At 38.5% G+C, this 26,883-nt stretch overlaps 2 protein-coding genes across 4 annotated transcripts; one reads left to right on the top strand and one right to left on the bottom strand.

The window, feature by feature from the left end:
- The first annotated feature begins 1,948 nt into the window (after positions 1-1,948).
- On the top strand, positions 1,949-26,883 carry LOC122661516 (cyclase-like protein 2). Of its 3 annotated transcripts, XM_043856930.1 has the most exons (7): positions 1,949-2,449; positions 3,329-3,373; positions 3,743-3,815; positions 5,855-5,952; positions 6,712-6,782; positions 8,796-8,937; positions 26,870-26,883. In XM_043856930.1, the coding sequence occupies exons 1-6, from the start codon at positions 2,014-2,016 to the stop codon at positions 8,919-8,921; spliced, it is 849 nt and encodes a 282-aa protein (XP_043712865.1). In that variant the 5' UTR covers positions 1,949-2,013; the 3' UTR covers positions 8,922-8,937; positions 26,870-26,883. The 3 variants fall into 3 exon arrangements, with proteins under 3 accessions (XP_043712865.1, XP_043712864.1, XP_043712866.1); XM_043856929.1 differs by lacking the exon at positions 26,870-26,883 and having other exon boundaries at positions 8,796-9,091; XM_043856931.1 differs by lacking the exons at positions 6,712-6,782; positions 26,870-26,883 and having other exon boundaries at positions 8,796-9,055.
- On the bottom strand, positions 20,090-22,051 carry LOC122661515 (cyclin-D3-1). The gene is made up of 4 exons (XM_043856927.1): positions 21,402-22,051; positions 21,090-21,291; positions 20,783-20,913; positions 20,090-20,679 (listed from the first exon to the last, which is right to left on the bottom strand). The coding sequence occupies exons 1-4, from the start codon at positions 21,891-21,893 to the stop codon at positions 20,404-20,406; spliced, it is 1,101 nt and encodes a 366-aa protein (XP_043712862.1). The 5' UTR covers positions 21,894-22,051; the 3' UTR covers positions 20,090-20,403.

The following is a 26,883-nucleotide window of genomic DNA, read 5'->3' as shown; positions in this document are numbered from 1 at the left end:
GGAGAGTATATGTACAATCCCCAAATCCTTGCCTCCCATTGCTACAAATAAGGGAGTCCGTGTGTGAGAGGTAGCACCTGTCCCATTTTTGCCATTTACGAGAGGAGGAGGGGTGTTAATGGAAATAAAAAGGACAAGTGGTTACCTCTCACATGTATGTTCACCTGCACGTATTTGTAGATGATCCATAGACCAAATAAGGGTGCCAATCTGAGAGTTGTCAGAGCGAGATGGTTTGTCTCGTTGTGAGAGAAGGAGGAGTGAGAGAGGAGAGAGAATGGATTAGGTTAGATTTAGGGTTGGATTCTCTCTTGACCGTTGGATTAAAAAAATACCACATGTCATGATTTTAAGGGGACAATTGAGAGAAATTGAGAAGGAAAAAATCCATGAGGGGTACGGTATCATGCATTGATAATCACAAGTCACAACCATGGTTTGAGATAGGGTTGCTACAGGGTCGGGTTGGGCTGGGCTTTATAGAACCCTAGCTCAACCCTAAGTCCCCTTTGCTGGGCCCAAGCCCGATCCGACCCTGATTCAGGGCCAGAAAAATCCAACCTTGACCCGCCCTCAGGGTCGGGCCGGGCCGACCCTAATTGGCCCTGATCATGGGGAAGGGGAAAGAAATGCATGGGTTGAAATGGGCTGGGAAGAACTTATTAATTTTACATAAAATAACAATATAATAAATTATATTATAACACTTATTGTCTTCATATATAGTATATTATATAAAAAAATGTGGGTGAAATTTAAAGTTCATAATGTATAAATTATATCAATATATATTTTATAGTATAACTTAAATCAAGGTTGGGCCGGGCCAGGCCAAGCTTAGCTCGAGGCCTCAACCTTAACCCGACCCGACCCTAACTCAAGGCCAGAAGTTTCCAGCCCTGACCCGCCCTCAATGCCAAATATCTTAGCCCAGACCCTGTTCGGGCTTAGGGCGGGCCAGGGCGGGTTCGGGCCGGCAGGGCCAAACTTGCACCCCTAGTTTGAGATATCTATATCAAACTATCGGTATCAGAAGATACCGATCACCTAATATGGCTAATACATAATTTTGAAGGTGACTCATATTGATACCGTATTAGGGAAATGGTTAGACAAGTCATAAAAATTAGCTATTTGAGAGGGAAAAAAATCCATGAGAGATACGGTATCATGCGTTAATAATCACAAGTCACAACCATGGTTTGAGATATCCGTATCAAACTATCGGTATCAGAAGATACCGATCACCTGATATGGCTAATACATGATTTTGAAGGTGACTCATATTGATACCGTATTAGGAAGATGGTTAGACAAGTGATAAAAAATAGGTATTTGTGAAATAGTACAAACAAATGATAAAATATAACAAAAAAAACTATTTTTCAAAGAAAGCCAATGGGTAAACTTATCCTATATGGTATGTCCGTGTTGATACCTTATCATTATCATGGTTTCAAGAATCAGGAATTGGATCGGTGAATTGGTTAACATCGATCCTGATTTCCACTGTTTCTAATCGTTATTTCCTGAATCAGATTCAGATTGGCCGAGTTGGAATCGGATCGGTCAATTCTTAATCATTTTTCTATATAAATCATTTTGAATCGGACCGATGCATGGGCTGATTCCCTATTCCTAAATCGATTTATTCACCATAAAACAGCTTAGATTCTCGATTCCTGAACCGAAGGTCAATTCCGATCGAAATCTTCTCTGACCGATTCCGTTCTCGATTTCCGAGTTTTAAAACCTTGAATTCGGCATTTTATCTAAAAGACGAAAACCGTGAGCGCAGCTCCTCAGTCCTCACAGCATAAATGTATAATTAGTTTTGGGAAAAACCCCACAATGCATCTTGGAATGTTGGAGAGACTCCTGAGTCAGACTCGCTCAGGTAATGCATAGTTCCTTGGCGGTAAATCTTTTTTTTTTTCCTGAGTTTTTATAGTTCGGTTTTCCAGTTTATGACTTCCACGCTCAGACGCTCTGATCCTTCGCTGCTTCTGCACCATGGGAAACCGGATGAAAGCTCCCTTGATTCTTCTTCTCTGCTTGGAGATGATGGCGTTCGTTGTCCTCTCCCTGGCCTCCTCTTCAGTCCCCAATAACGCCTACCCGTCGGCATTCGGTGACGATTCTGGTTCCGGTTCTTGTGCGCCGAGAGAGGGCGTTCTTGTACCTCCTCGGAGGGAAGTGTATGACGAGGGAAGGATCTTTGACATCAGCCATAAATACAGAGAGGACATGCCCACCTGGGGTTCCTCAGAGGGGCTGGGACGGTTCCTTTGGCTTCCTGCAAGCATGAAGAATGGATCCCTTGCCAACAACTCCGAGATGAAGATGCCAACCCACACCGGCACCCACGTCGATGCCCCAGGGCACGTCTTCGATCACTACTTCGATGCTGGTTTCGATGTTGACAGCCTCGACCTTGCCGACCTAAACGGTAGATTTATATTATTGGCCATTCCTTCTATTCTATTCGCTTCGGTTCTGTTCATTGTTCCTATTCCTGTTCTATGGATTGTCAGTCGTAGGCAATGTGTTTGTTGAGATTACATTCGGTTTTCCCCCCTGCCCTACTGGTATTGGTTGATGTTTCTGATGACCTATGGCTACAGTTAACTGATGCTTCGCTTATTCTGAAGAGTTTGTGAATAAGTGATTGCTCACTCAAGTAATGTTGAATATTGTGTATTAAAATGGATTAAAAATCTCGAAGTTTAAGCTTTATCAGTTATTCTTTCAAAACTGAATGTAGGCTTTATAACTGTACTCTGAAAGAAACTGATCCTACCGAGCATTTCAGATGTTGTGAAATCCTCAGAGTCAGTAGTGTTATTAGTCTCTGTTTGCTTAGAATGGAAGTGAAGTTATAATAAGGTGATACAAAGTTTTGCAACCATAATTGTGTAATTAACTCAAGTACATACTAAATTTGCTTCATTTTCATGTTAAATTATCACTGAATTTTTTTTATTGACATTGATTAATAATTAGTTTTCCATATTTATTTTGTTATTGAGTTACCTACACACTGATTCCTTGGTTATGATTGCAAAACTTTCCATTTTATTTTGTTCTAATTTTACTTCGCTTAACTTCACTTCTAACCAAACAGGGCATAGCTCTTACGGATTTCCTCATTCCTTTGTATGAAAACCTGATTCCTGAGTATATTCTTGTGGCTTTGGCTCTGTTTTTGTGGAATGTCCCTTTTGTTTACCTTCTTTAACCTCATTTTCTAGGAAACATTTTGGCTCTGTTAGAAATGTTTATGCCTTTATGTAACATTTCTGAAGACTTTGTCATTGGTTTTCAACAGGTCCTGCACTGTTAGTTGATGTTCCAAGGGATAAAAACATTACTGGTAAACTTTATTTCAGATGAACTTCTTCATTTTATTACTGGCACTTGCATCATCAGCCAACTTCACAACTATTACTTTAGTCAGAATGCACATGATTGGAATAATTTAGAAAAGTTTACATGGAATGACTAGAATACTGTTTAAAGAGTTGGATGTATCAACATTCATACAGATTATTGGCATGCCAGTATGGTGTGCAGAAATGAAAATATAGCATGCAAGCATTATGTCTTAGCCTTTGTTCCATTGCTCGAGGAGTTTTGGAAAGGACAAAAACCAATAACGTTACTATATAATTCCCAGATTAGGAATTTTATCAAACTCATTCTTGTTGGATACACAGTTGACAATGGTCTCCACCTTTTGCAGCGGATGTTATGAAAGACCTAAATATTCCTAGAGGTGTACGTCGTGTTCTCTTCAGAACATTAAACACTGACAGGTATTTCATGTACACTTTGTCTAAATTCTTGTGTTCCTTTTGCTATTTTGGTCTACTTTTATGGTAATAGAAACCAGAGTGTTGCATATAACTCTCGGAATTTGGTTTATTCAGTTCAATTTCATGATGTGTTATTTTAAATTGAATTGAATTTCTCACTTGTTATTTTGGACCTACGGATGTTCTGGTTTATGCAGTCTGTGTTCTTTTAGATTGTAAGAGGTGCAGATTTCCAGGATGCATGGAGGATGATGCATCTTATTTTCATGTTAAGAAGACTAATAACGATGTAGGATATGAAGTGAAATTTGATGTTTCTTGCACTGTAATTTGGATAATCTATTTAGTGTTAGAATGCCTTTTGTGAATATTGGCATGGTGAAGGATTTTGGATAGGTCTCTCTCTCTTTGTCAACCTAATGCCACACACAGATGGTCATTCAGGTGCCTAGGCACTTGCCTGATGGCTGGCTATCTCCTTTTTTTTTAATTGTTTAATAGTGTGGCAATTACATTCAAGACATTAGATATGTATGCAAGCATGGATTGTCCATACTTTTTAAATCTTTGGATAGAAGAACTAAATACCAAACTTTAAAAACATTTTTTTTTGGGGTGGGGTAGGGGGTAGGTGTAGGGAGCATTTGGTACATTTTTGACAAAGGGAGAAAATTTGATAGATTGGCCTCCCTGAAAGGGGAAAGTGCACATCAACACACTGCCTGTCAGAAGAATAAGATTAGGGTAGGTGTGGGGAGCATTTGGCACAGTTTTGACAAAGGGAGAAAATTTGATAGATTGGCCTCCCTGAAAGGGGAAAGTGCACATCAACACACTGTCTGTCAGAAGAATAAGATTAAAGATCACTTATAAAGGGAGTACCCAGTGCATGAGGCTCCCACTACTGCGGGGTCTGGGGAGGGTCATAATGTACGCAGCCTTACCACTGCTTCGCGAAGAGGCTGTTTCCGGACCCAAACCTGCGACCACTAGGTCGCAATGGAGCAACCTTACTGTTGCACCAAGGTTCGCCCTCTACTAGAGACTTCTTATATATGCATATATTTTTAGAGGGAGATACACCTTACTGCTCTCCCCACAATCCACAAACACTTGGTTAGAGCTAAATTTAGATAATTTTCTAGTGATGATGGACTGCTTTGCCACATGCGGCTTAATCAGAAGAAGAATGGAATCGACCTCAGAAAATTTCTGATCTATGAGCTTTTCTGTCAAACTAGGTAGTGCCTGAAACATACCTTTGGCAGCGATGGTGGCCATGTGTGTTGACATGCTTTCTTGTGGTGTTGGACTATGGGAATGGATCTAGTTATGAACTCCACACTTGGATTTCGGAATGGAATACCCCTTCTATTTGTTGTTTACATGAGTTTATTTCTTACTTTCAAAATAATTCATTGTAATGTGATACGTTATCTCAGAGTGTAACGGTAGAATAGGTATTCATTAGCTATCTTAAAAGCTTAATTTGTTGGTAGAAGTCTTGAATGAGTTCAGTTCAACTAAAAATTTTTGTTTTATGTTTTCAGCAAAATATATTATTCATGCCTGATGTAAGTACTGAAATATCCTAGGATGTTTTCAATCACTGGGATATTATTATCTTTTCTATACTGCCATGAAGTTGTTATTGTATATTTTTAGACTTCTCTCATAGTGTTGCATTTTCTTCCCATTGTCCCGTACACTGACAAACATGGAGACAATAGAATGTGGATTGATGTTTTAGATTTATGGGAGTTCATAATATTCTGAATCTGGTTTTTTATATAGGGAAAAATCCTTCAGTTCCCAATGTAAACAAAATAATTTCTTAAAATTCAGCTTCTGGGATGAGTACTGTCTAGTCTCACTCTGATATTTAAGTGCGTGGTGTTCAACTGAAGTCTTATAGAACTGAGCAATTGTTCAATTCAAAATATGCCATAATCCTCTGATGAATTGAATCCTTAATTTTTTCCTCCATATTTCAAATTGAACAAAGTCCATTTAAGCAAGTTTTATTCTTCCAAATTCAGGCGACTTATGTGGAAGAAGGAGTTTGACACAAGCTATGTTGGATTCATGAAAGATGGTGCCAAATGGCTAGTGGAGAACACTGACATCAGGCTTGTGGGTAAGATATAAATAATTAGTGATTATTGTTTAATGATGAAGAGCATTTGCAGGACCTAGCAAATGGAGGTCCCCCTCCCACCCCCACCCCCACCCCCTTTTTTTAAAAGCTAATATATATGTAATGTGTGAAGAGGTTACAAAAGGATAATTTCTTTCCCTAATGCTAGAACTTCAGATGAAATGATGTTGCTTATTACAGTACAAAGACTACATCGCAATCTGGGAAGGTCGCAAATTTCGTAATTCATTTTCCATATCTAGAAAAGCACAAAAAGGAACAGAAGTATTTTCTTGTTGCTTATTTATTTATTTGTTTATTTATTTTTTCTTATTAGATTCTGGTTCAGGTGGTTATTTTGGTCTTTGTAGAATGGAAATATTTTTTGTGAAATATGTCCACGTGTCAGAATATTGTAGAATTCGTGGGAAAAAGGAAATTGTAAATAAAAATTTCAAACATGATAGAATAGGCACCAGTACAACAAGAAACAATTACAAAAGCAAAACAACCATCCCCAGTGGATCATGGTTTCTAAGATTGGTATTGGATCATTCAGATTGTCCAATTCGGATCTATATCAATCCAGGGCAATCCTGATATGGGACAGAGTGGACAATCCTGCGTTGTTTTGAGCAATTGATTGATCTTGTTATTTGGTCATTGCAGTTGATGTGTTGGCTCACCATAAGTTTGTTCCTGTTGTTGCTTTTTTGCAAAGTCAACTTTGTTGATGTATTTGTTTGTTGTGACATGTAGGAACTGACTACTTATCTGTTGCTGCCTATGATGATTTAATTCCTTCCCATCATGTCTTTCTAGAAAGCAGGGTATGAAACATCTATCTTTATTGGCACACTTTCTTTCTAGTCAGATTTTTTCTTTTGAATTTATGCTCTCAATGTTAAAAATAGTATTTTTCTCATAGATTTTTTTTTTTGGCTTGGGGAAGTAGAACATAGAATTCTTATAATAACCAGCCACAATTTGAAGAAGAGGCAAACTGTCTTCTTACAGCAGGATCAGTTGCTGTTTGTTTTGGTTTACAGTAATGATGCAAATAATGCAAAATATAGAAGTGCTAAAATGTAGTCTATTTATGGACAGTTTGCTAATGTTACCTAATCTTCTGTTAGGATTACTAACTTGCTCTATTAACATGCTCAGTGAATGGTTGAGATTAGATTTTCCCCTCATGGAACTGGTCAAGGTTAGTTGTTAATACATTTGCAGGTGCTTATTTAAAAAAGAAAAAAGCAGGTGAAGATTGGATTCTCTTCCAGATCTGGTGGGGAATGGATAGGATTGATTTAATAACTAGCTTCCATTGCACAAGATCAGACTCAGTTTCTCTCCTTCTCTAGCTATCTATTGTGCTCCCTTCTTTATGCCTTTTTAATCTTATTTGATTTTCCTAGTCTTACAGCCATCCAACTCAGGACAACGAATTATGCTTATTCCACTGACATGTTTCTTAATTGTCCAATATATTTTTGGGTCAATATGACCTCGTCACGTGGAGCTCTACGAGCATGTCTGCATCGCCTCTTTTGAGTACAATCTTCTTCAACCTCACCATTTTTGCATGCAGTTGAATTATGATCAAGACGAACATCTGACAGTATCTTCTCATAATCAACAATAATTAATGGTTCATTATTGTTTTTTTGAAAGTTGCCATCGATATATTCATAGTTTGATTAATTTTAAAATCCTTGGATTTGATAGCATCCTTCAAAAATCTTGGTTTTATATCTAACCCTGTTCTCTTTCTCATTGAACAAAGCTATTCATCTGTGAAGAAAACAAAAGGTAGATTCCAAAATTTCATGTTTACATTTTGCTATTTCTTTAATCAAAAGTTTATCATCTACAAACAACACAGAGTATCTAACTCATTGATTTATGAATTGTCAATTCATCTGTAAAGCAAAAAGATAGTAAGGAACAGATTTGGTGCCGGTTACTGGCTTAGTATGTATCCCCACCTACTTTTGTCACAGTAGTTATCCATCTTACGTGACTGCATCAGATGGAGAACTCTTTCTTTTCCAACATCATCCAGATTATCATCCTAGGAACTCTCTAATTGCATTTTTTAGTTAGTTCAATGGAGGCCATTCATAGAATTTCCTCTCCACAACTGTTCTAAGTTGTTGGTCACGATGAGTCTCCTCCCTAGTTTGAATCGAAATGGTTTTGCTAAGAGTCAATCAATTTATCTTGTTCTCAAATATGATGCTGATATGTTTATTTTCACCATCCATGATTTTATGTAGGTGGTTCAAAATAAACTTGGACCTTAGAGTTCTAATGAACTAAAAGTGTTTTAGATATCTGTAGGATAATTTAAAGAGGGCATATTTTTCTTTTAACACATTAAATAATTACTCTTGCTATTTGTAGATTTGATGAAGCTGTTCCTTTGAAGTTTTCCAATATAATCCTTATGCATGAAGCCAAGAATCACCATAATTTTCATATTGCTTCCTTGTTATGTCATATTTCTAGATGACATATTCTCTGAACCCTCACAAAATCTCAACTGGATGCACTTATGAGCTTTTACCATTTGATACTGTTTAAGATTTTAATATTGGTTTTATTTTTTTGAAGGTGATCATGAGATTTGTGTAACTCTGAAATTTTGATTATTCAAAAATCTTGTGTCTTTTTCTATTTCCCTCATCCCCCTCATAAGAAAGGTGGTCAGTTCCACAGGAACTTCTATTTATAAATGGAATCACCTCATATACATGTTTTGCTTCCTACACTAAAGACCAGCGGATTTTGTTTCTTAGATCATATATACTGACTGATAATACTCTGCTGAAATGCTTCAGGAAATCATTCTTGTCGAAGGCCTGAAGTTGGATGACATCAAGCTGGGAATATATTCTGTGCATTGCTTACCTTTAAGGTTACTTGGTGCTGAGGGATCACCGATAAGATGCATTCTCATCAAGTGATAAATTTTTCTTGTAAGTTTCATGTAGCAAAGTATTTATCAAAGTTGTTTCTTCTAAAACTGTAATATGTTTTCGATTTTTGCACTTTTGACACAGTTGAAAAAGTATAATACTACATATTGTATTATTATTTTTATGTAAAGAACTCAAGAGGGACCTATAATTTGGGCGAAGTTAAAGGAATCTCCATATGTAATGGCAGAGCAAAAAGGTGTATCAACATGCTCAACTAAACTCAATAAAGCCTTATTTATCCTAATTACCTGGGGTTGCCTATGTGGATCCTTTACACCATTGACACTATCAATGGCTGCATGTCTTATCAGAATTCTTGTCCTCTCATGTCTTGACCATTTTTTTTTTTTTTTTGCTTTTGTCCTTTTTCTTCAACTTGAACCATTACACTTCTTAATGCGGCAGTCAATTGTCTTAACCTCATGTGACCAAAACAACTCAATCAACTAGCCCTATTATTATGAGCTATTGATGCTGTCCCTGAAGTTTCCATCAACTTATCCCATCATAACTCAACCAACTTGCAGCATTTCATTATTGCTACTCATCCACTTCAACATCCTCATCTTAGCTCCCACACACACACACGATTTGTGTAAAAATAGAGTTTACCATCAGTTGGATCTCTGTTTGGATGTAGAACACTCAAGTACCTCTCTGCTTCCTCCATTTTGCTTCAGTTCTTTTGGCAGCACATCCTCAATCTTCCCTCCATTTTGCTTCAGTTCTTTTGGCAGCACATCCTCAATCTTCCCTGATGGATGATGCTTGTTATATATTTCGCCTATCATTTCGTTTCGGTAGGTTCGAAACTAGCAATATCAGCAAAATCTCGCCATCTTGGGTAGATTTTGCTGCGATTTAGAACTATGAATATGAGCTATTGATAGTTGATACTGTCACTGAACCTTCCATCAACTCATACTATTATCACTCAACCAACTTGCAGCATTTCATTATTGCTACTCATCCACTTCAACATCTTCATCTTAGCTCAAACACTCTATAGATTTGTTTTAACATAGAATTTAAATTCAGTTGGATCTCCTTGTGGATGTAGAATACTCAAGTATCCTCCATCTCGTTAGGAAAACTGTTGCGTTAGGTTTTTCATTACAGTTATAGTTTACTGTTTCCTTGTTTCCGATTCAGACTCCAGGTAAAGTGCATTAGAACATTTTGTGCTTTCTTAGGAAGTCTAATTCCCACCTAATAACAGCCTTCTGACAATAACTGTGAAAATGGAAATTCTTTGCTTGGAAAGTGTTTATAATGTCTCACTTTTAAAGAAAAGCTCTCCTGGTTCTCCTTCATTTTCAAGATGCACAGCATATGATGTTTGCTTTCCGTGGAAATGCATTTCCTCCTATAATGACATTTTTTCTTTTCTGTAAAACCTGTTACAAAACCGTTCTTGTTCCTACTAAACACCAATAGTGAAATGGAAAGCTGAAGTTAGGGATGTTTCTTAATTTAGTTTCTGATGAGACCAAATTTGGGTTATAGATGTCCAATATTATGCTTTAATATGTTATATATAATGCTGCATCTAAAACTGCAATTACCTGATAGAGCTCTCATTAGCTATGAGCTGTATACATTACTACTTGGAATGAGCTCCTTTTAATTTTTATCTGTGTATGTTTTTGTGACACACCAGTTTACTTTTACACGAAGTGTTCATGTATGGGGGAACTGAAAGTGTGTTATGCTTCACAATCTTGATTTTTGTCTTAGAAGGCAGGCAGGTATATTTATTTATTATCTTTTCTCTGATGTGCAGAGACACTTGTTCCAAAATAGTGAACCCAACTCCAATTCAACTACGTTGGGGTTAGCTGCACGAATTTTGTCCTGCTGTTCCCTCTAATCAACAGCCATAAGTTACGTTTGTTTGTAAGCATGCATGCCTTCTCTAACTAATTCAAATCCTCCTAGGATGCATATCATTTTAATATTGTGTTTGTTTTCCCCTGCCCCCCGTCCCCCCCCCCCCCCCAATTGTGTTCATCCTGAAGATTAACATGTTCATTCTTTAGTGGGCGAGCCTTGGTGCAACGATTAAGTTGCGTTATTGCAACATTGGTTGGCGCTTTTGAAACTTGGAAACAGCCTCTTTGCGAAGTGGGGTTAGGACTGCATAGAGTTGCCCTCCCAGACCCTGCAGTAGCGGGAGCCTTGTGTATTGAGATACTCTTTATTTTTTTTGTTGGGACCATTTTGGTAAACATTCACGTACTATTAAAATGACTTGTTCATGATACAAAAAAGAAGTCCATGTCCATGATGTTCCACTTGATCATTTTTTTCGGGGTGAATTACAGATGAGCTACCCAATTGTTAAGAAAACTATGTTTGAGATCCCTCATGTTTAAAATATTATGTTTGGGTTTCCTTACTTGAGAGACCATGGGTAAAAAGGTACAACAAATCTTTTTTTTTTTCTTTTTCAATAGAGTCTGATACGGGCCAATCAGGATTGGTGGTGGGATTGGTATCAATATCAATCTCAATCGATGCCACTAAATCCATGATTAGGAGAGTGTCAGAGAGAGTGCATTTCGAACAATGTTTACATTTTTGCTTGATCAGGTAATGAGTTGTGAGGACACTGTAAATTTATACACGTTGGTAACTCTTAAACTTGATTAGTTTGTAATTTCGGGATCAGATTGGTTGAATCGTCCGATTTGGATTGGTACTAAGGCAGATCCTGAATGTTGACCAATCCGATTCTTCGATCACTGGTTTGATCAAAGAGTAAAGTTTTAAAAAAAAAAAATCAATTTTCTTTATTAAAAAGCAGGGACAATTTCATCCGATCCTTACTGATTCAGAGTGATTCTGATTGGTATCAGATCAGTATCGGCAAACAGTAATCCAATTTCCGAAATCTTCCTGACCACGAAATCTCGCATAAGAGTTTGTCCATATATTTATCTCGGTTGGTAGTTGGAATTGGTACCAGCAAAATATTGGAGTTGTCAATCGGTGGGCTTAGTGGATCTTTCGGCGAGGAAACCAATCTTTATTAATGCTCAAACAAAAGTCTCAGTGGTAGAAACTCCAGAGTCCACAGTGAGAGAGTGATGGAACTTGGAAAGGGTGAAATGTTTTGTGACAGCACAGGCAGCTTTGTTGTTGATAAGTCAGACTTTGTAATAAAAGGATTTAAAGCTAACAGAAAGTAAAAGAACATTACGCATCAAAATGGATGATAGGCTGTCAAATTCTATCTTTTCTTCTACTGCTTTGATTAGGCTTGAGAGGGTTGCAGAGATGTGACCAAGCCAATTTACCCAGGACCTTTATCCCTGAGGTTCGTTGATCGGTACGATTGTGCGATTCTTTTCATAAGGGGTTGAAATGATCATTTCACCCTCTGATCGAACACGCTGCCTAGGTGGGATCCACCCCTTTTTTATTAGAGGCACTAAAAAATCGTACCAGACAGAGGAACCGCAAATGATAAAAATTCCATTTACCCACATCAAAGTTTCCTATTCTCTATAGCATTTTGGATCTTTAGAGAAGAAAAGAAACCGGAGGATCTGGGTTCAACTGGAACGAGCCCCAACGTCTCAAACCACAAGACCATTAGGTCCATTTTCTGCTCTTGCCCTTTTTGTTGGAGGATGGGAAGCAAGGTTTAAAAGCCATGAATTAAGTTCCAGATGTGTCTCGGCCAATCCTATTCTGGATCGGGTTGGAACCATGGTTCGTGATCTCGGTATCAATTGGATTGGATCGGCCAATACGGATTAGGATCACTCAAACTTGGGCAAATATGATACTTTTGTCTCTATTTTCTTATAGCAAGCGGGCGGCGTGCCCAACCCTCTCCCTTATTATTCATTAGAATCTTTAAATTTCTTTCCACTTTCTTGGAGAGACGGAGAGTTTTTGTTTATGAGCAGTGAGCAATGCGCCTTTTGGAGGCAATAAATAAGTTGAATGTGCCAAGCAATGAATAGTTTTGCTCTCCAAAGGAAGGAGGGGGAGGGGGTTGATAACTTTATCGAAAGGCATAAGAGCTTTTAAGCAACTTCCGAGAAAGAATTTTCATATCATTCTATCATGTAGATAAATGATGTGATAATTTTGACCATTAGATAGAGAGGATATGGTCTAGATAAGCCACGTATTTGTTGGAATTGGGTGTGTCTTGTATTTTATAGGTCCACATAATTATTATTGGGCATGTATTTGTTATTATTGTCAGATCATGTAAATATGTAATGGACTTAGAATCGTAATTGTATGGGGATTATAGTTTTTTTTGGTTCCCTATGTATTATTTCCGTGGGAAAACTCTATATAGGGGAGATCACTTTGTGAGGTGAATCTAGACATTCATGACGAACTACATTAAATTTCTTGTGTTGTGTGTGATTGTATATTTGGTTTCTTCTTCATGGTTGCGCATTCCTTCCCAAGAGTAGCACATTTCATGTTCAAATTCAATCAAATAGAATCTCAAGTTTTGGGAGGCTTCCACATGTATATCAATGCACGCCCATACTAGTTCAACCATTGTTATTTACTGTTTCATTTTTAAGTTCTATTCTATCACTTGGAAAATTCCATTTGGACTTGCCACAAAAATCCAAAAAGAAGGAAGTTTAACATGAGAGCAAATTAAGTACCTTGAGATCTAGTGTCCACAAAAATTAGACCTCATCCTAACCAAAGCAAAGCACTCCCTTCGTGGATCATCAGGAACCACTTACACAACCAAAATTTCCCTTTTGGGAGAACAAAACCAAATTCCCATGCGTGATAGGGGCTGGGCAGTCCAGGGCTGACAAAAACAAATATTAGAGGCCCCAAGACCCCAAAGGCTGGAGTAAATGGTGTGCAAAGGGAGACAGACAGAGATGCACATATCACATAGGGTAGCTACCAAAGCTTCACAGTCTGAGAGGAAATTAAGCCTCCGAAGCCTAGAGACACCTAACACTCCCAAGAGTTGTCCTTTTCCTCAGAAATGAAAAGGGTCGCTTGAGGCCTAATGACCTCTTGCAGGGCTTATTAGCTACAAGCACAAGGATTCAAGTAGTTGTAGACTTGTAGTAGTTGAGGGGTCACCACCCCTTCCAGGCTCTATGGCAAGGACCACCATCCATTACAGACCATTTCCTTTGGTGCTACATTACAATTACATGAAATATCTGCATTCAATGCTTCTCGTCTGCTTCTCTTTCAACACCTAGTGAAATTACGCATCACAAAACTGCAATGCCTAGCTCTCTGTTCCTTGCTCTTACAGGAAATTCTCCATTAGAAACTGGGCATTATGGGTTCCTAAGGAGATTATATTGGATCGTTTCTGGGGTCCATTTGTATCCAAATGGCTTTATTAATTTGGGTGATATGGCCGGCCTCAATTCCCAACCCGGTGGCCCAGTTGAACAGTACTTCTGCAGCTTCTGCAGATCAGTGTGAAGTTGGACCACAACACAAATGGCACAACCAATGTCACCCTGCTCCATCGAATGACGACGGAGCTGTAGTGCTGTACTCATTTATATTTTCTCGTGATCCTTACGTTTTGCTCAGTGAATCAATATATAGATCCAATGGGTTTCAATGTTTCTTTGCGACAATACTTCAAACATGAGATGGGGACTCATGAGTAGAGCAAGAAGATGATACTATTGCTATAACGAAAGAGGGCTTTTATAGCAATTATGAGACTCACGGAACGGATGTGCAAAGGTTAACCCAAATTATATTGAATTGATCCATTTGTCAGCCTGATTGATGGGTCGGGTCAGAACCGTCAGGTTCTAGACTGTTATAGTTATGAATTTGGAAGATAAGATAATCAATTGGTTGCAATACAACTCATAAAAGAGAAAACAGATGGGATTTTATTTTTTTTATACAACATGCATGCACTGCGTGAGTCAATAATTGGTTGCATGAGTTAATAATAAGGCCTATATGGCCCATGGTTAACTGTTTGGGTCGATGGGTCTAAAATTGAACCAGAACAAGTAAAGACCAAAAATCCGATCAAGGCCCAAATAGGAAAGGATTAAGTTTAAGTTTGACTTCAGCGTCCGTGTGGAGAAGGAAGGATTACTTCACCACTACTCATGTGATCCTGAGATTGGAGTCTTCTGTCAAACTCATCATTAATGCCCATCCTCTACTATTACAAGAGACATGTGTAGTACCTGACTCTAAAAGTCTAAACAGGTGATTTAGAGAGGGCAACAAATAGTTCTGACTTCCATAATTTGTTAGGTGAATGAAATAACTCTCGAAATACCACTTGATGGATCAATCGAAAACTTTAAACTATTAGTTTGACATAATCTAATGGTATTGGAAGACACATCCAAGGTCTCAGATAATTATGATTTTAAGAATAGATTAATTGAATAGATCGATTCATAGCAGTGTCGATTTTGATCGATATTGACATGGATCGCCCTATATGGTATGGATGTGGGTTTTTTAATGAAAAAAAAAATAAAAAAAAATGGTGTTTTGATTTAGTAGTGGACAAATAAGGTTATTCTATACTGCTATAAGTTTCGATTTTGAGGGCGGACCTTGGTGCAACGGTAAAGATTGCTCCATTGTGACTAAGTGGTCATGGATTTGAGTCTGAAAACAGCCTCTCTATACTAGCAACAGGGTAAGGCCAAATTCTATAGGCATACTTCATCATTACTCACTAGACATAAGAATATAAGATAGAGGCCCCTTCATCTGTTATGAACCCGGTACGTAATCTCAGTATTGGGATTGGATCAGATCGATCAAATAAGACACAATTACCCTTGTTTTTTTTTATTTATAAAAATGCTGTTTATAGTACCACTTTACCCTTATCCGTACAGATATATCGGATCGGTCTCGGCCAATATCGATCCAATCCGGATGATTTCCCGATCCGAGACTGAGATTACGAACCTTGGTTATGAATGCTTATTGGGTTAATCCATCTTAAGCTTATTATCTTGATTATCAGAAACCATTAATGTTGGCTCATGGTGTAGGGTCAGACAAACCCCATATGAGAGAGAGAGAGAGATTCTTATTCTGAATTTAGAATGTATAATGTGTTGGAACATCATTGAAGTGTTGAGGGCCCAAGGGGTCAGAAGGTCAGTAGTGGGTGAAGAGCGAGGTTAAGGTGGGAGAAGCCAATCAGAGAAAGAAAAGGAAAACGGGGGATGTGCCAATGTTGGAGCTCAAAATGGATCCTTTCTGTCTTTACTTACTTAAAAACCCCCCCATCGTTGATTCGCCGCAGGGTCCAACACCCAAAAAGCCAAGAAAGAAAGACACTCATTATTCATTGTTTATAGGTAGCAGCAAGCCAGCGACAGCGTGCGAGATAAGAACGTTTCTCTGTGCACACTCTGCAAACATACTATCCCCATAAATAGAAATAGAAATAGAAATATCTTTTGTTTTCTTTAAACCTTTACAGCTGTATCAGAGGAAAGAGTAGAAAAGGGGAAGAAGACTTGAAGAAGTGGAAAATAAGAAAGAAAGAAATAACAAGCCATGAATTAATAATAAGGAATGATGTGGACTGTGAAGGGTTGCTTTAATATTTATTGGTTTAATTACGAGTTACCTAGTGATCGAGTTGCTGTCGGTTCGATCCGGTTTCAATTTGGTTGAACTAGTTTTGGTTTAGTATTAGGTCAAACTGAAACCAAATCATTAAAGCAAAGTTTGTATTCGGTTCAATTTGATTCGGTCTGTTATCGGGTTGCTTTAACCGTTTTTATCACATCATTATCGGATTGTGACTGATTCGGTTTGAGTTTTTCATATATATACATTGCAAATAAATGGGAAAAACATGTTTTGTTTCTGTTTCGATTTGGTTTTCAGTTTTGATCAATCCAGATCAGTCTTATACCGGTCTCATGAACCGGTTTGGTTTGGTTTGATTTGATTTGATCCATTTTTTTGGGGGCCAATTTCAGTTTGTCTAACCGGTTCAAGTGTAAATTAATTAACACCCCTATACATGAGAAGAGGATTGAGGAGGTAGTCAAAAGAGGTTTGGAGTGAGCTAGCTATCATATTATTCCACAATTATTGAGTGGGGGACCTAAACATATCCTTCCATCTTTACAAGGAGAATGAAAACAGAGAAGAGTGGAGTGAGATGAGAGCAGGTGCTTTAGTTGCTTCTGATGCAGTTAAGTTATGCTGTTGCACACTTACTCAAACAACAGCACAAAGACACACAGCAAGTGTGCATCATATATCTCCTATCACTTTTGTTGCCATTGCTGTACTCCTATTATTATTATCATTATAACTTATATAAGTCTTTACCTACCTTAAAGCAGAAAACCCATTAACACCTAACAAGGAAAGCAAAGTAAAGCAAACAAGGAAAAAGAAGACATTCCCCCACAAAATCAAAAGATTTTGTCTCCCAATTTCAAAATCCCCTCTGCCTCTCACCTTTTGCCTTTTTGTGGGTGTAGTTGTACCAAAATCCATCTCTCTCTCTCTCTCTCTCTCTCTCTTGATGCCCACTTTTTTTTTTATTTTTTTTAAATGAGTCTTTTCAAATTATTCCTTCTTGGCTTTTAAAGCATAATTTTTTCTTTTGTTCTATGAAAAGTTGTAAATCATACTTTGAATAACTACAAGTATACAACACATACACCAATGAGGAAGATTAATAAAAAGGTTAAAGAAAACTATATGTACACTCTCTCTCTCTCTACATATTTGTATATGCAAGTTAATAATGATATAATAGCAATCAAAACCCCAGGCTGGATACTTGTGTTCTCAAGTTAAGGTTCTTGAGAAGGAAACACTAGCTTAATGCACAAACTTAACAAAACCTTAAATTTTTAAAACATGAGAGGACACATGGAGCTTCGGTGGCATATACATGAACATTGGGTTAAGACATTAAGCAATCTATTGTTAGAAAGACAACACAGCTGAATGGTGATTTTGCAGAAGAAATACAAAGAAAAAAAGAAATCACACACACACACACACACACAAGATAAGATTTTACGTGGTTCACCCCCCAAAAAAAGAAGATGCTAATGTATGCACTTTTTGACCCTTCTGACGCGTTTCAAAGATGAAATGACCCGTCAAAGAATCACCACAGTACTTTCTGAATTAGAATTGTGATCAAGCTTCACCAATAACATCTATGTATGATGGAATTCTGTAATTAAGATCCTATTGTTGTTGCATATAATCAAAAGAAATGTAAGCTCTGATTGATTCATTACAAGGGAAGTGAGGGGAAATATTTATATTTCTTCTAAAATATAAATATATTTCACTTTCCTAGAAAATAATTGTATTTTCTCTTACAACAGATCATAAAATATTTATATTTCATTTAAAATATAATATTTCAGGATAAAAAATATTTGTATTTCATTTGCAATGACCAAACCAAGCCATAGTAGCTGAACTTCTTATCCCTCAATGTATGTGGCATGGATGTGCCATTCATTGCCTAAGGTTGCTCCAACGTAGTTTATTACTTATAGAAAGAAATTAAACCAAGACGACAAGTCAATAAGCCGTCAAAGAAAGTGAAATGATATACACTTGGGAGCACCGGTGGAAGTGGGCCGACCGTGTGGGGTGGCACGCTCGTATGCCTAATAATTTGGAATTCCAAAGGTGAGAGAGAGAGTCAAAATGTGCGGAAATGTACCCTATAAAGTTATATTCAATGATATCATTGGTGTATCCCACTCTCTTATTACAAAAAGAAGATTCATTTTTCATGGTAGATGAAGCTTTAGTTACTCGTATCTCCCGATACCATAAAGGGCTTAACCAATGCACGAGATTCCTGTCACTGTAGAATCTGGGAGGGTCATAATGTATGCAGAGAGGCTATTTTCAAGGTATCTCTTCACACCATATATATATTATGGGAGAGGAATGAGTATGTTGGTGGTATATCGTAAGCTAGCACCCTATGTGTCTATCTCTCTTTCAATCCCTCCCTTGAAATGACTCCCTTACCCCTCAAAGGGATGAAAAGAGAGAGACACATAGATGCTCACTTATGGTACACCGCTAGCATAATCAGCCTTTTTCCATACATTATATGCATAAACAAGTTTTAAACCCCTGGGCCTGACCCATAGAAAAAAAGGACTTCAAAAATAGAGAGAGAGTGAGAGAAATAATTGAATCCAATTAGGGCTAGGGCATATTTTGCTCGATTCTTGACTAACCCAAAATGATTGAAACCAATTAGTAAGGACCAACCAACCTAAATCCCGGATTCTATTCTTTTAAACCTTAAAGAGTTAAAAAACCAGGAATCGAGATCCGGATTGGTGCCACTTGATTCGAATCCGGACCAGATCAGAATCAGAATCACCCATGGAAATCGCTTAAAATAAATCCTGAAACCCTAGTTTCCATACAAGACCAGTCTGATCCAAATAGGCCAATACGAATTTTCAAACCTATTCTTGTAGGTGTCGGTTAGTGGTAGTAAGATCATAGCAACTCCATTCCAAGCAAGATCTAAGTGTGATTTAAGTAATCATAGTTTATTCTTTTCTTAATCTATTGCCATTAACTGTTAGATACAGAAATCTATAGGTAGACACAGAAGAGGAAAAAAAGGGTGCAAATCTCAAGTCTAAAAACTGGAAATATTTAGGTAGTTGGGGGGGGGGGGGGGGGCGCCCTTTGCGATGGAGACTTGGGGAGTTGAATTGAAGAGGGAGGAGGTGGTGGATGGTGGTAGTGGTGGCCTGGTTGGCTAAGCTCTCCCAACGAGGTCAAACCCATAAATAAAAGTTCTCCTAAATAATCCCAAAACCTAAAACCCCAGTGGCCGACAACTTGTTTTTCCCCTTCACATGCAAACAAAAACCCCTCCCCCGCCCTTCCTTTTTCCTCTGGATTTTCTCCCCATTTTCTTCTCTCTCTTTCTGTTCAAAGACAATATCCAAGATCAATCAGACCCAGAAGAAAATATATGCACCATAGCTATCTTTATCTGTTATTCGACATCTTGTCTTGAACGAGTTAATGAGAATGCATTTCAACCAAGAACAGATTTTCACATAAAGAATGGCTGTGTGTGTGTGTGTGTGTGTGTGTGTGTGTGTGTGTGGTACCATGTAATGTATGCAAGGGAAGCAGAGAGAGAGACAAGGAAGGCAAACCCATAATAATATATAACTGCAAATAGTAGTCCTCTTTGCTGCTTCATTTCCTCGAGAGTACAATGCCCAGCCATCTCTGATTTTCAATCTCTGAGATCTCTTTGTATATGTTTGTTGTACTGGATTTTCAGATGGAAACGCAGAGATGGCCGGCAATTTAACTTCGAACATGGAACATTAAGTAAAGATTATGAAATAGAGAATGTCTCATAACATGGGTGGCTACGAGTTTGCTGGTGATAGTGATTATAGAGAGATTACTCAGAAAAAAGATAAAATTTGGAAGATGAGAGAAGAGTTCTCTAACGAGGGCTGCCGAGCACATCCACAAACACACGGTTGAGCGAAGGGACACGCATCTGCTGTTCCTGAGCTCTTCTCCTCTTCAGCAGAGGTTCTGGGGAAGAAGTAACCAATGAAGCCACGGCCCACGAATCGTTCGAGCTGTCGGAGCTAAAATTGGCATCAATGACGCCGCTGGGGCTGCCCGGCATAGATTCATACTTGCGTTTCTGGCCGTGCCCATGGTGGCCTGTTGTCAACTCCACGATGAGTTCATAGCAATCATCCACTTTGTCCTGTAACTAATTATATATTAGTTTAGATTAAAGCATTATTAATGGGAGCTCGTGTTCGCTTTCGAATCTTGGGAATGCTAAGCAGAGGACAAATTTAACAAACCTTGCTGATCTTGAGTACACTCAAAAGCTGGTTCTGGTAATCGGCCGGATTATCGGGTTCAACCTGATCGATAACGTGCAGCATTGTCGCAGCAGCCAATACAGAAGGAAGATAATGAACAAACCTCGAATCTGGAAAAGGGAACCCAATCGCAGACAATGAGAAACTAAATCTGTAACGAGAATAGAGAGATTTGTTCTTGGTTTCTTAATCTATTCTTTTCTTAGCTGTCTCTGGGTTGGTTTTTTTTTTCCTCCCCCCTTTTATCGAATGATTTATTAAGGAAAGCGGTTGCTGAGCTGCTTACCGGCGAGGAGGGAGAGGAGGAGACGCTCGCAGTGCCGGAGGAACTCCCAGTGGAGGTGGGTTTTCAATCCAAGCCTCCTTATGATATGGTCGAGGAAAGAAAGTGGGGTCACTGGATTCATCTTCCACTGAAGCGCAGAGAGAACCAAAAGCTCCATTCTCTGAATCGTTTTGGCCTCGAACACATACTTGGATTCTTCCACCTGATAAGAAGAAAAGGGCCAAACCCATAATTTGTTATTATCAATAATAAAGAGAAAGAAGAAAAATCTGCATATTTAACAGAATAACAAAATGAGCTTTAAGTGCTCACTTGCAGGTCCAAGAGAAGAGGGACTTGGGTCTCCTCCACTTTGGCAGCGATGGAGAGACAAGCGACGGCGGCTAGCTGAGCCATCCAAGGCTTATCTTTCTGGAAATGGAAGCTGGAGAGGAACCTATCGAGGTAGTTGACGGCGAGAACTGCGGTGAGAGGGCAGAAGGCGTAGTGGGAAAAGACCCTGAGCATCCACTCCACAACCTCTCGACGAGCGGAGGCCAGGGCAGGATCGATGCAAAGGTGGGTCTGCAGTTCTTTGGAGAAGAGAGAGGCAAGCTCTTCATCTTCCCAGAAGAGTTCTTGTTCCAATAACAGAAGAGGGAGGAGACAAGGGCTGTTAGTGTTGTTGGAGATGTAGCTGCTCTCACTCTCTGTTTTGTCTAGATGTTCCTCTGCCCCATCTTCCTCCCAGTGTTCTTCTTCGCAGTACAGAGCATCGAATAAGGGGTTGGATTCTAGCTGTCGTTGTTCTTGTTTTTGAGCCATCTTCTTCAGAGAAGAAGAGGTTGAGGACTTGGTTCATTACTTCATTACTCACCTCAAAAGAGGAGAAAGAGAGACTATCTGAGTCCAATCTCTCTGATAATTTGGTCTCTCACACAAACACACTAAACAAAGAAATCTGAAAGACTCTCTCTCTCCACTTCTTTTGGGCTTTTGGCCTTTCAGTCTGAAGGCTGTGAGAGATTGAGAGACTTAAAAATAGGGATGTAAATGGATAACCGAAATCCGAATCTGAATTCGCATCCGTATTCGTTTAGGGGCATCCGCATTTGTTTAGAGATATCCGGAAAATAATCCGAATACTCCGATTAAAATCGGACCGAAAAAAAATCCGAATACTTAATAATAAAAAATTAAATAAATAATGATTTTTAGGGTTTTTGAAGATTAAACAAGTTCTAGAATATGATGAAAAGAGAATCATGATCTAAGAGATATGGATTGAGAGAGAATTGTATCTGCTGGGGAGGAAGGTCCGAGTTACACAAGGCGATATGTAAACGGATGGTCGAAAATCAATCCGATCCGCATCCGAATCAGTTTAGAGGTATCCGTATTCGGCCAGGAATATCCGGCTCCGATCACATCCGATCCGTATCCGATCCGAATCCGATCCGTATCCGATCCGAATCCGATCCGTTTACATTCCTACTTAAAAAGGAAGAAGGGAGAGGGAGGGTTTTATTTAGGTGGTTCTCCGGTTCTCTTTTTCTCTTTCTATTCTCACGCCTGTCCTTTGATTTTAACGTAGTTTTCTACTTTTTCTTTTGATTTCTCTTTTTCTTAAAAAATGTGTATTTTTATGGTTGCTATGTATAATTGTTGTATCTTTACCCCCAAAAAAAATGTATAATTGTTGTACTGGATCAACAAAAAGGTATACATTGCTCACATGTATTGGCATCTCTCAAGCCGAACCAATGGCACATAGGAGGGAATTGGCCAACATGGTTAAGGCGAAATGTTTTGTTTAGTGGTGTCAGACGGTTGAACTTGGTCCGTTTTGGTCGGACCTAAATTGGTTCTCACTATTTGGTCGATCGATTACTAGTTCGTAATCAAACTCATGTCAATGAGGTTAATTGGGCTACAGACGGGACCATAGATTGGTTAGAAAGTGTCAATCTATCTTAATTGGGCATCCATCTAGCTACGATCGAACACCATTACCGATCGATCTATATCGGTCTGGTGTCGAGCCCAGGCCGGGTGCGGAGTGCCGACCAGCATTTGACACTTTTAATTATGGGTGCACACACGACCGTGCACAAAAACTGGACCATTACGTTAATGAATAACAATTTCTTTCTTTACATTAATGAATAATAAAATTTTTTTAAGGTAAATAATTAATTCAGATAGAGTAATAAGTAATCGACACGTACTTGGTCAAACTCACGCACGAATTGAAAAGAGTGGGAGAACGGCCGAACAGGACGTGAGGTGTGAGGAAAGCAGAAGCGATGATGATGCATGCGGCCATGCGTATACGGGAATTTTGCGTCAATTGTCGCGTTGACTGTTTTTCTTGGTATTCCCTTTTTACCCTTTTTCTCCAATCACTTTTTTTACTGGATTACACTAATGTGTGTAATAACAGAAAAGACCTCGTCACTCACACAGCAATCATGATTCATGACTCATGAGGGACGCGATAGAATAGGCCTAGGGTCCATGGGCAAGATTGTGAATCCCCTCTATAAACGCTTCTCCTTTGGAATCTTTACAAGTGAAAGAGTGGTACACTTCACATGAAGGATGACAATTGATGATATTTACCTCCACTGGATTGCATGTGCGATCCAACCATGGATTCTCAATAATTGTAGGATGAGAGTTTTATGTATCGGTATAAAGAGACCAATTTTCCAAGTATCGGTATCCTATTGATTGATACATATCAGTATGTCTTGGAGCCCCGATACAAAACGGTTGGTATGGTTATCTTTGGTTAACTTTCGTTAGTCTTGGATTTGTTTTTTAAGGGGGGAGTGTTCTCTGTGGGGGAACGGGGCCATCCATGCGTAACAGCCAATGAGGGCGTGTGTTGGCATTTTGTAGGTGGGATTTCCACATTTCATGGGGACAGGGCGATCATTTCAAGGAAAAAAAAATCCTCCGTAGTGCATTGATCTGGCGGTGCACTGTAGTGCGGCCTTGCAAGCTCGACACATGTATGCGGTGACATCCAACAATGTGAGCGAGGATTGCACTTCTTGTTTTTTTTTTGGTGGCTTCTAGAGCTTGGCACTATTGGCCGTCGCCGGGTCCACATGTCGAGCTTGGAAGGCCTCGGTGCACCACAGTCGATCCGCTATCAATACGGTACGATCAACAACTACTTTTTATTAAAAATCAAGAATTTTTATGATTTTACCCTTAATCCAATATTGATACCCAATCCAGGATCGATCGAGTGTCGATATCGGCCTTGATGGATACCAAGATGATCCAGCCGATCCAGTACCGATACATCAACTAATGACCCCACTAAACTTGATATTGTCCCTTACAAGTATGAATTGTGCACCTCCAATAGCCTATAATTTAGGGGCATCAAAGGGATTTAAATCCTCTACTTTGCAGGAATCTTGTGATGCACTGTAGTGCGGGCTTGAGAGCTCGACACATGGAAGAAGCTTCATCCAGCGGTGCGAGCTCAAAGCAATGCAGTTTTTTTTTTTTCTTGTTGAACTCAGAACTGTTGGCTGTCGTAACTTTCACCTATTGAGCTCTTAGGCCCGCACTACAGTACACTACAAGATTAGAGCACTGCAAAGGATTTTTTTTCCGCTCATGTAGACTTGACCATAATCAATTTGTTATAGCTCAACTCGACCAATCGATTTATGAATGTGTCAAAATTTCAACACCGACCAATTAATATCAAAAGTATAATTTGGGTCTGAGGACTGAATTCATGTCATTTCCTTTCTCAAACATTTCTGCATCTCTGCTTTGATGGACCGACAACTAGACAAGCCTTCCTTAGTTTGGTTTTTTATGATTTTATCATCACCTGGGCTCGGAACAACTTGTTGTTTAATTCGGTTTGTCCCAACCCTGGGAAGATTCTTTGCAGAATTAACCAGTGGTTGGTGGATTTAAACATTCTCCCACCCCCTCTTTATTCTAATACACTTCCTCTCTCTCCTATGGATTCTGTGGCTGTTACTAACCCTGTTTCTTTGTCTCATTTTGATTTACCTACTTTAGATTTTCCTGTTTTGTTATGCGCAAGATTTGATTCCAAAGATCTAGGTAAGCCTGGCTGGGTATTTGGTTTTTTGGTTGATGGAAAACTTCTTTTTCTCACTGCTGGTCGAAGTAAAAACAATCATTTTTTGGAGCCTGAACTCACTGGAATCCTCAACGCTCTTGACTCTGCTGCCCTTAGAGGTGTGAAGCTGAAAGAAGTTTGGTGTTCACATACCATGTTACCAGGACTTCTTCCAACTCCATCCCTTTCTCCATGGCCGCTTGAGGTGTTGGATTATTGTCTCAAGATAGCTGATAGATCTGTTAATATTTCCTATAGGACTAACCCTGACATTCCCTTTGGTATCTGGTTTAAAAGTTTTAATGTTGTGGCACCCCACTTGCCGTGTTGTATAGACTCTTGTACTTAATTAGTTTCTTTAATATATTTTTTTTCCCATAAAAAAAACAAAAAAAAAGTATAATGATGGTTCAAATGTTTAATCCATGATCAAATCACCTATGGAGAAGGAAGAATCTCTATGGGTGAAGGAAAACTACTTCTTGATTTGTTAATCTAAATATCTCACGTAACATATAATACTTATTCAAATAAATTAAATTACCCAAAACTCATTGGACCAAATGCAGGCAATGCCTTTGAATGTATGAAACAGATATTTAATAAATGTAGTGACTACATCAATGTCCCACCAATTCAACAACACATTTACACAATAACGATATAGTGTATTTGTAGATTGTCCTTTTTGACATGTACAAATACAAATCATAAGATATAGGCTATGTCTTTGTCTTTCATACCTTTTTTCCCCTTTCCAATTGCCCTAGATTATCCTATTACCAATGTAGAATAATAATTTTTACGGCTAATAAGATATAGGGAAAGGGTTCCCCACAATGCTAGTATGGGGATTAATCTACACGTTACACTAATATTGTGCAAGTGTTATTCACATGAAACTCACATAAGTCTTTTATCAAAAATAAGAAACTCATTTAAATCACAACAGAAAAGAGATTGTCAGTGTGAACCTCACATCTCATTATGGAGAGGGTGTATATTGGAATTTGCACGCTAATAGCATGTGCTTTTTCCCCCAAGATATATTCTTATTGCCACAAAAGAATGTGACAATTTGGTTGAGTTCAATTTTATAACCTAATTCAATTAATAAAAAGGGAGAGGATTCTCGGAACAAGCGGTATAGAGGAGCATACCAGGTATTATATATAGGAGGACAATAAAGTCTTTTCATATGAAAAAGAGAGAGACAGATCATGTTTCAAATTTCATAACCTAATTCAATTAGATACTCTCCACTGCATTGGCATACATTCTCATAGATCTACATACCCACCAACTGGTACTCACTAGAATATTATGTAATAATTTAGAAATGCTCTTTTCCAAGTGTAACTAAACACGTGTTCCATTTCTATAGAAATACTCAAATGTGATAGAAAAAAAATTCTGATTAAAAAATAGGTTCTTAATTACAATTCAAACATCACCAAACAGACCCTACTACCATTAATCCCTAAAAGTACAAGATCCAAAACTAAAGAAATGATGTGAATTATGAAAGGTGGGTTGTGGTACACTTGAATTTACCACATATATAGGAACTGTACATAAGATTTTACTTCGGTCCATGGGTTAAGTTATTATGCAGGACACTATTTATTTGTAAAATGGGCTAAGAGATGGCTGTCTGGGTGTTTAGCGCTTGCACCAGCATGGGTTTCAATG

The sequence above is a fragment of the Telopea speciosissima genome, chromosome 5, assembly GCF_018873765.1.
Source record: "Telopea speciosissima isolate NSW1024214 ecotype Mountain lineage chromosome 5, Tspe_v1, whole genome shotgun sequence".
Classification (NCBI taxonomy): Eukaryota; Viridiplantae; Streptophyta; class Magnoliopsida; order Proteales; family Proteaceae; genus Telopea; species Telopea speciosissima.
This window is presented reverse-complemented; position numbering and strand designations above follow the sequence as displayed.

Excerpts from the sequence above, each read along its gene's own strand:
- LOC122661516 (XM_043856930.1), top strand. The coding sequence starts at position 2,014 with ATGGGAAACCGGATGAAAGCTCCCTTGATTCTTCTTCTCTGCTTGGAG. Across the intron at positions 2,450-3,328 it reads CGACCTTGCCGACCTAAACG|GTCCTGCACTGTTAGTTGAT; the intron begins GTAGATTTATAT and ends GGTTTTCAACAG. Across the intron at positions 5,953-6,711 it reads CACTGACATCAGGCTTGTGG|GAACTGACTACTTATCTGTT; the intron begins GTAAGATATAAA and ends TGTGACATGTAG.
- LOC122661515 (XM_043856927.1), bottom strand. The coding sequence starts at position 21,893 with ATGGCTCAAAAACAAGAACAACGACAGCTAGAATCCAACCCCTTATTC. Across the intron at positions 20,914-21,089 it reads CCTCCTCTCCCTCCTCGCCG|ATTCGAGGTTTGTTCATTAT; the intron begins GTAAGCAGCTCA and ends TCCCTTTTCCAG. Across the intron at positions 20,680-20,782 it reads GTGTACTCAAGATCAGCAAG|GACAAAGTGGATGATTGCTA; the intron begins GTTTGTTAAATT and ends AATTAGTTACAG.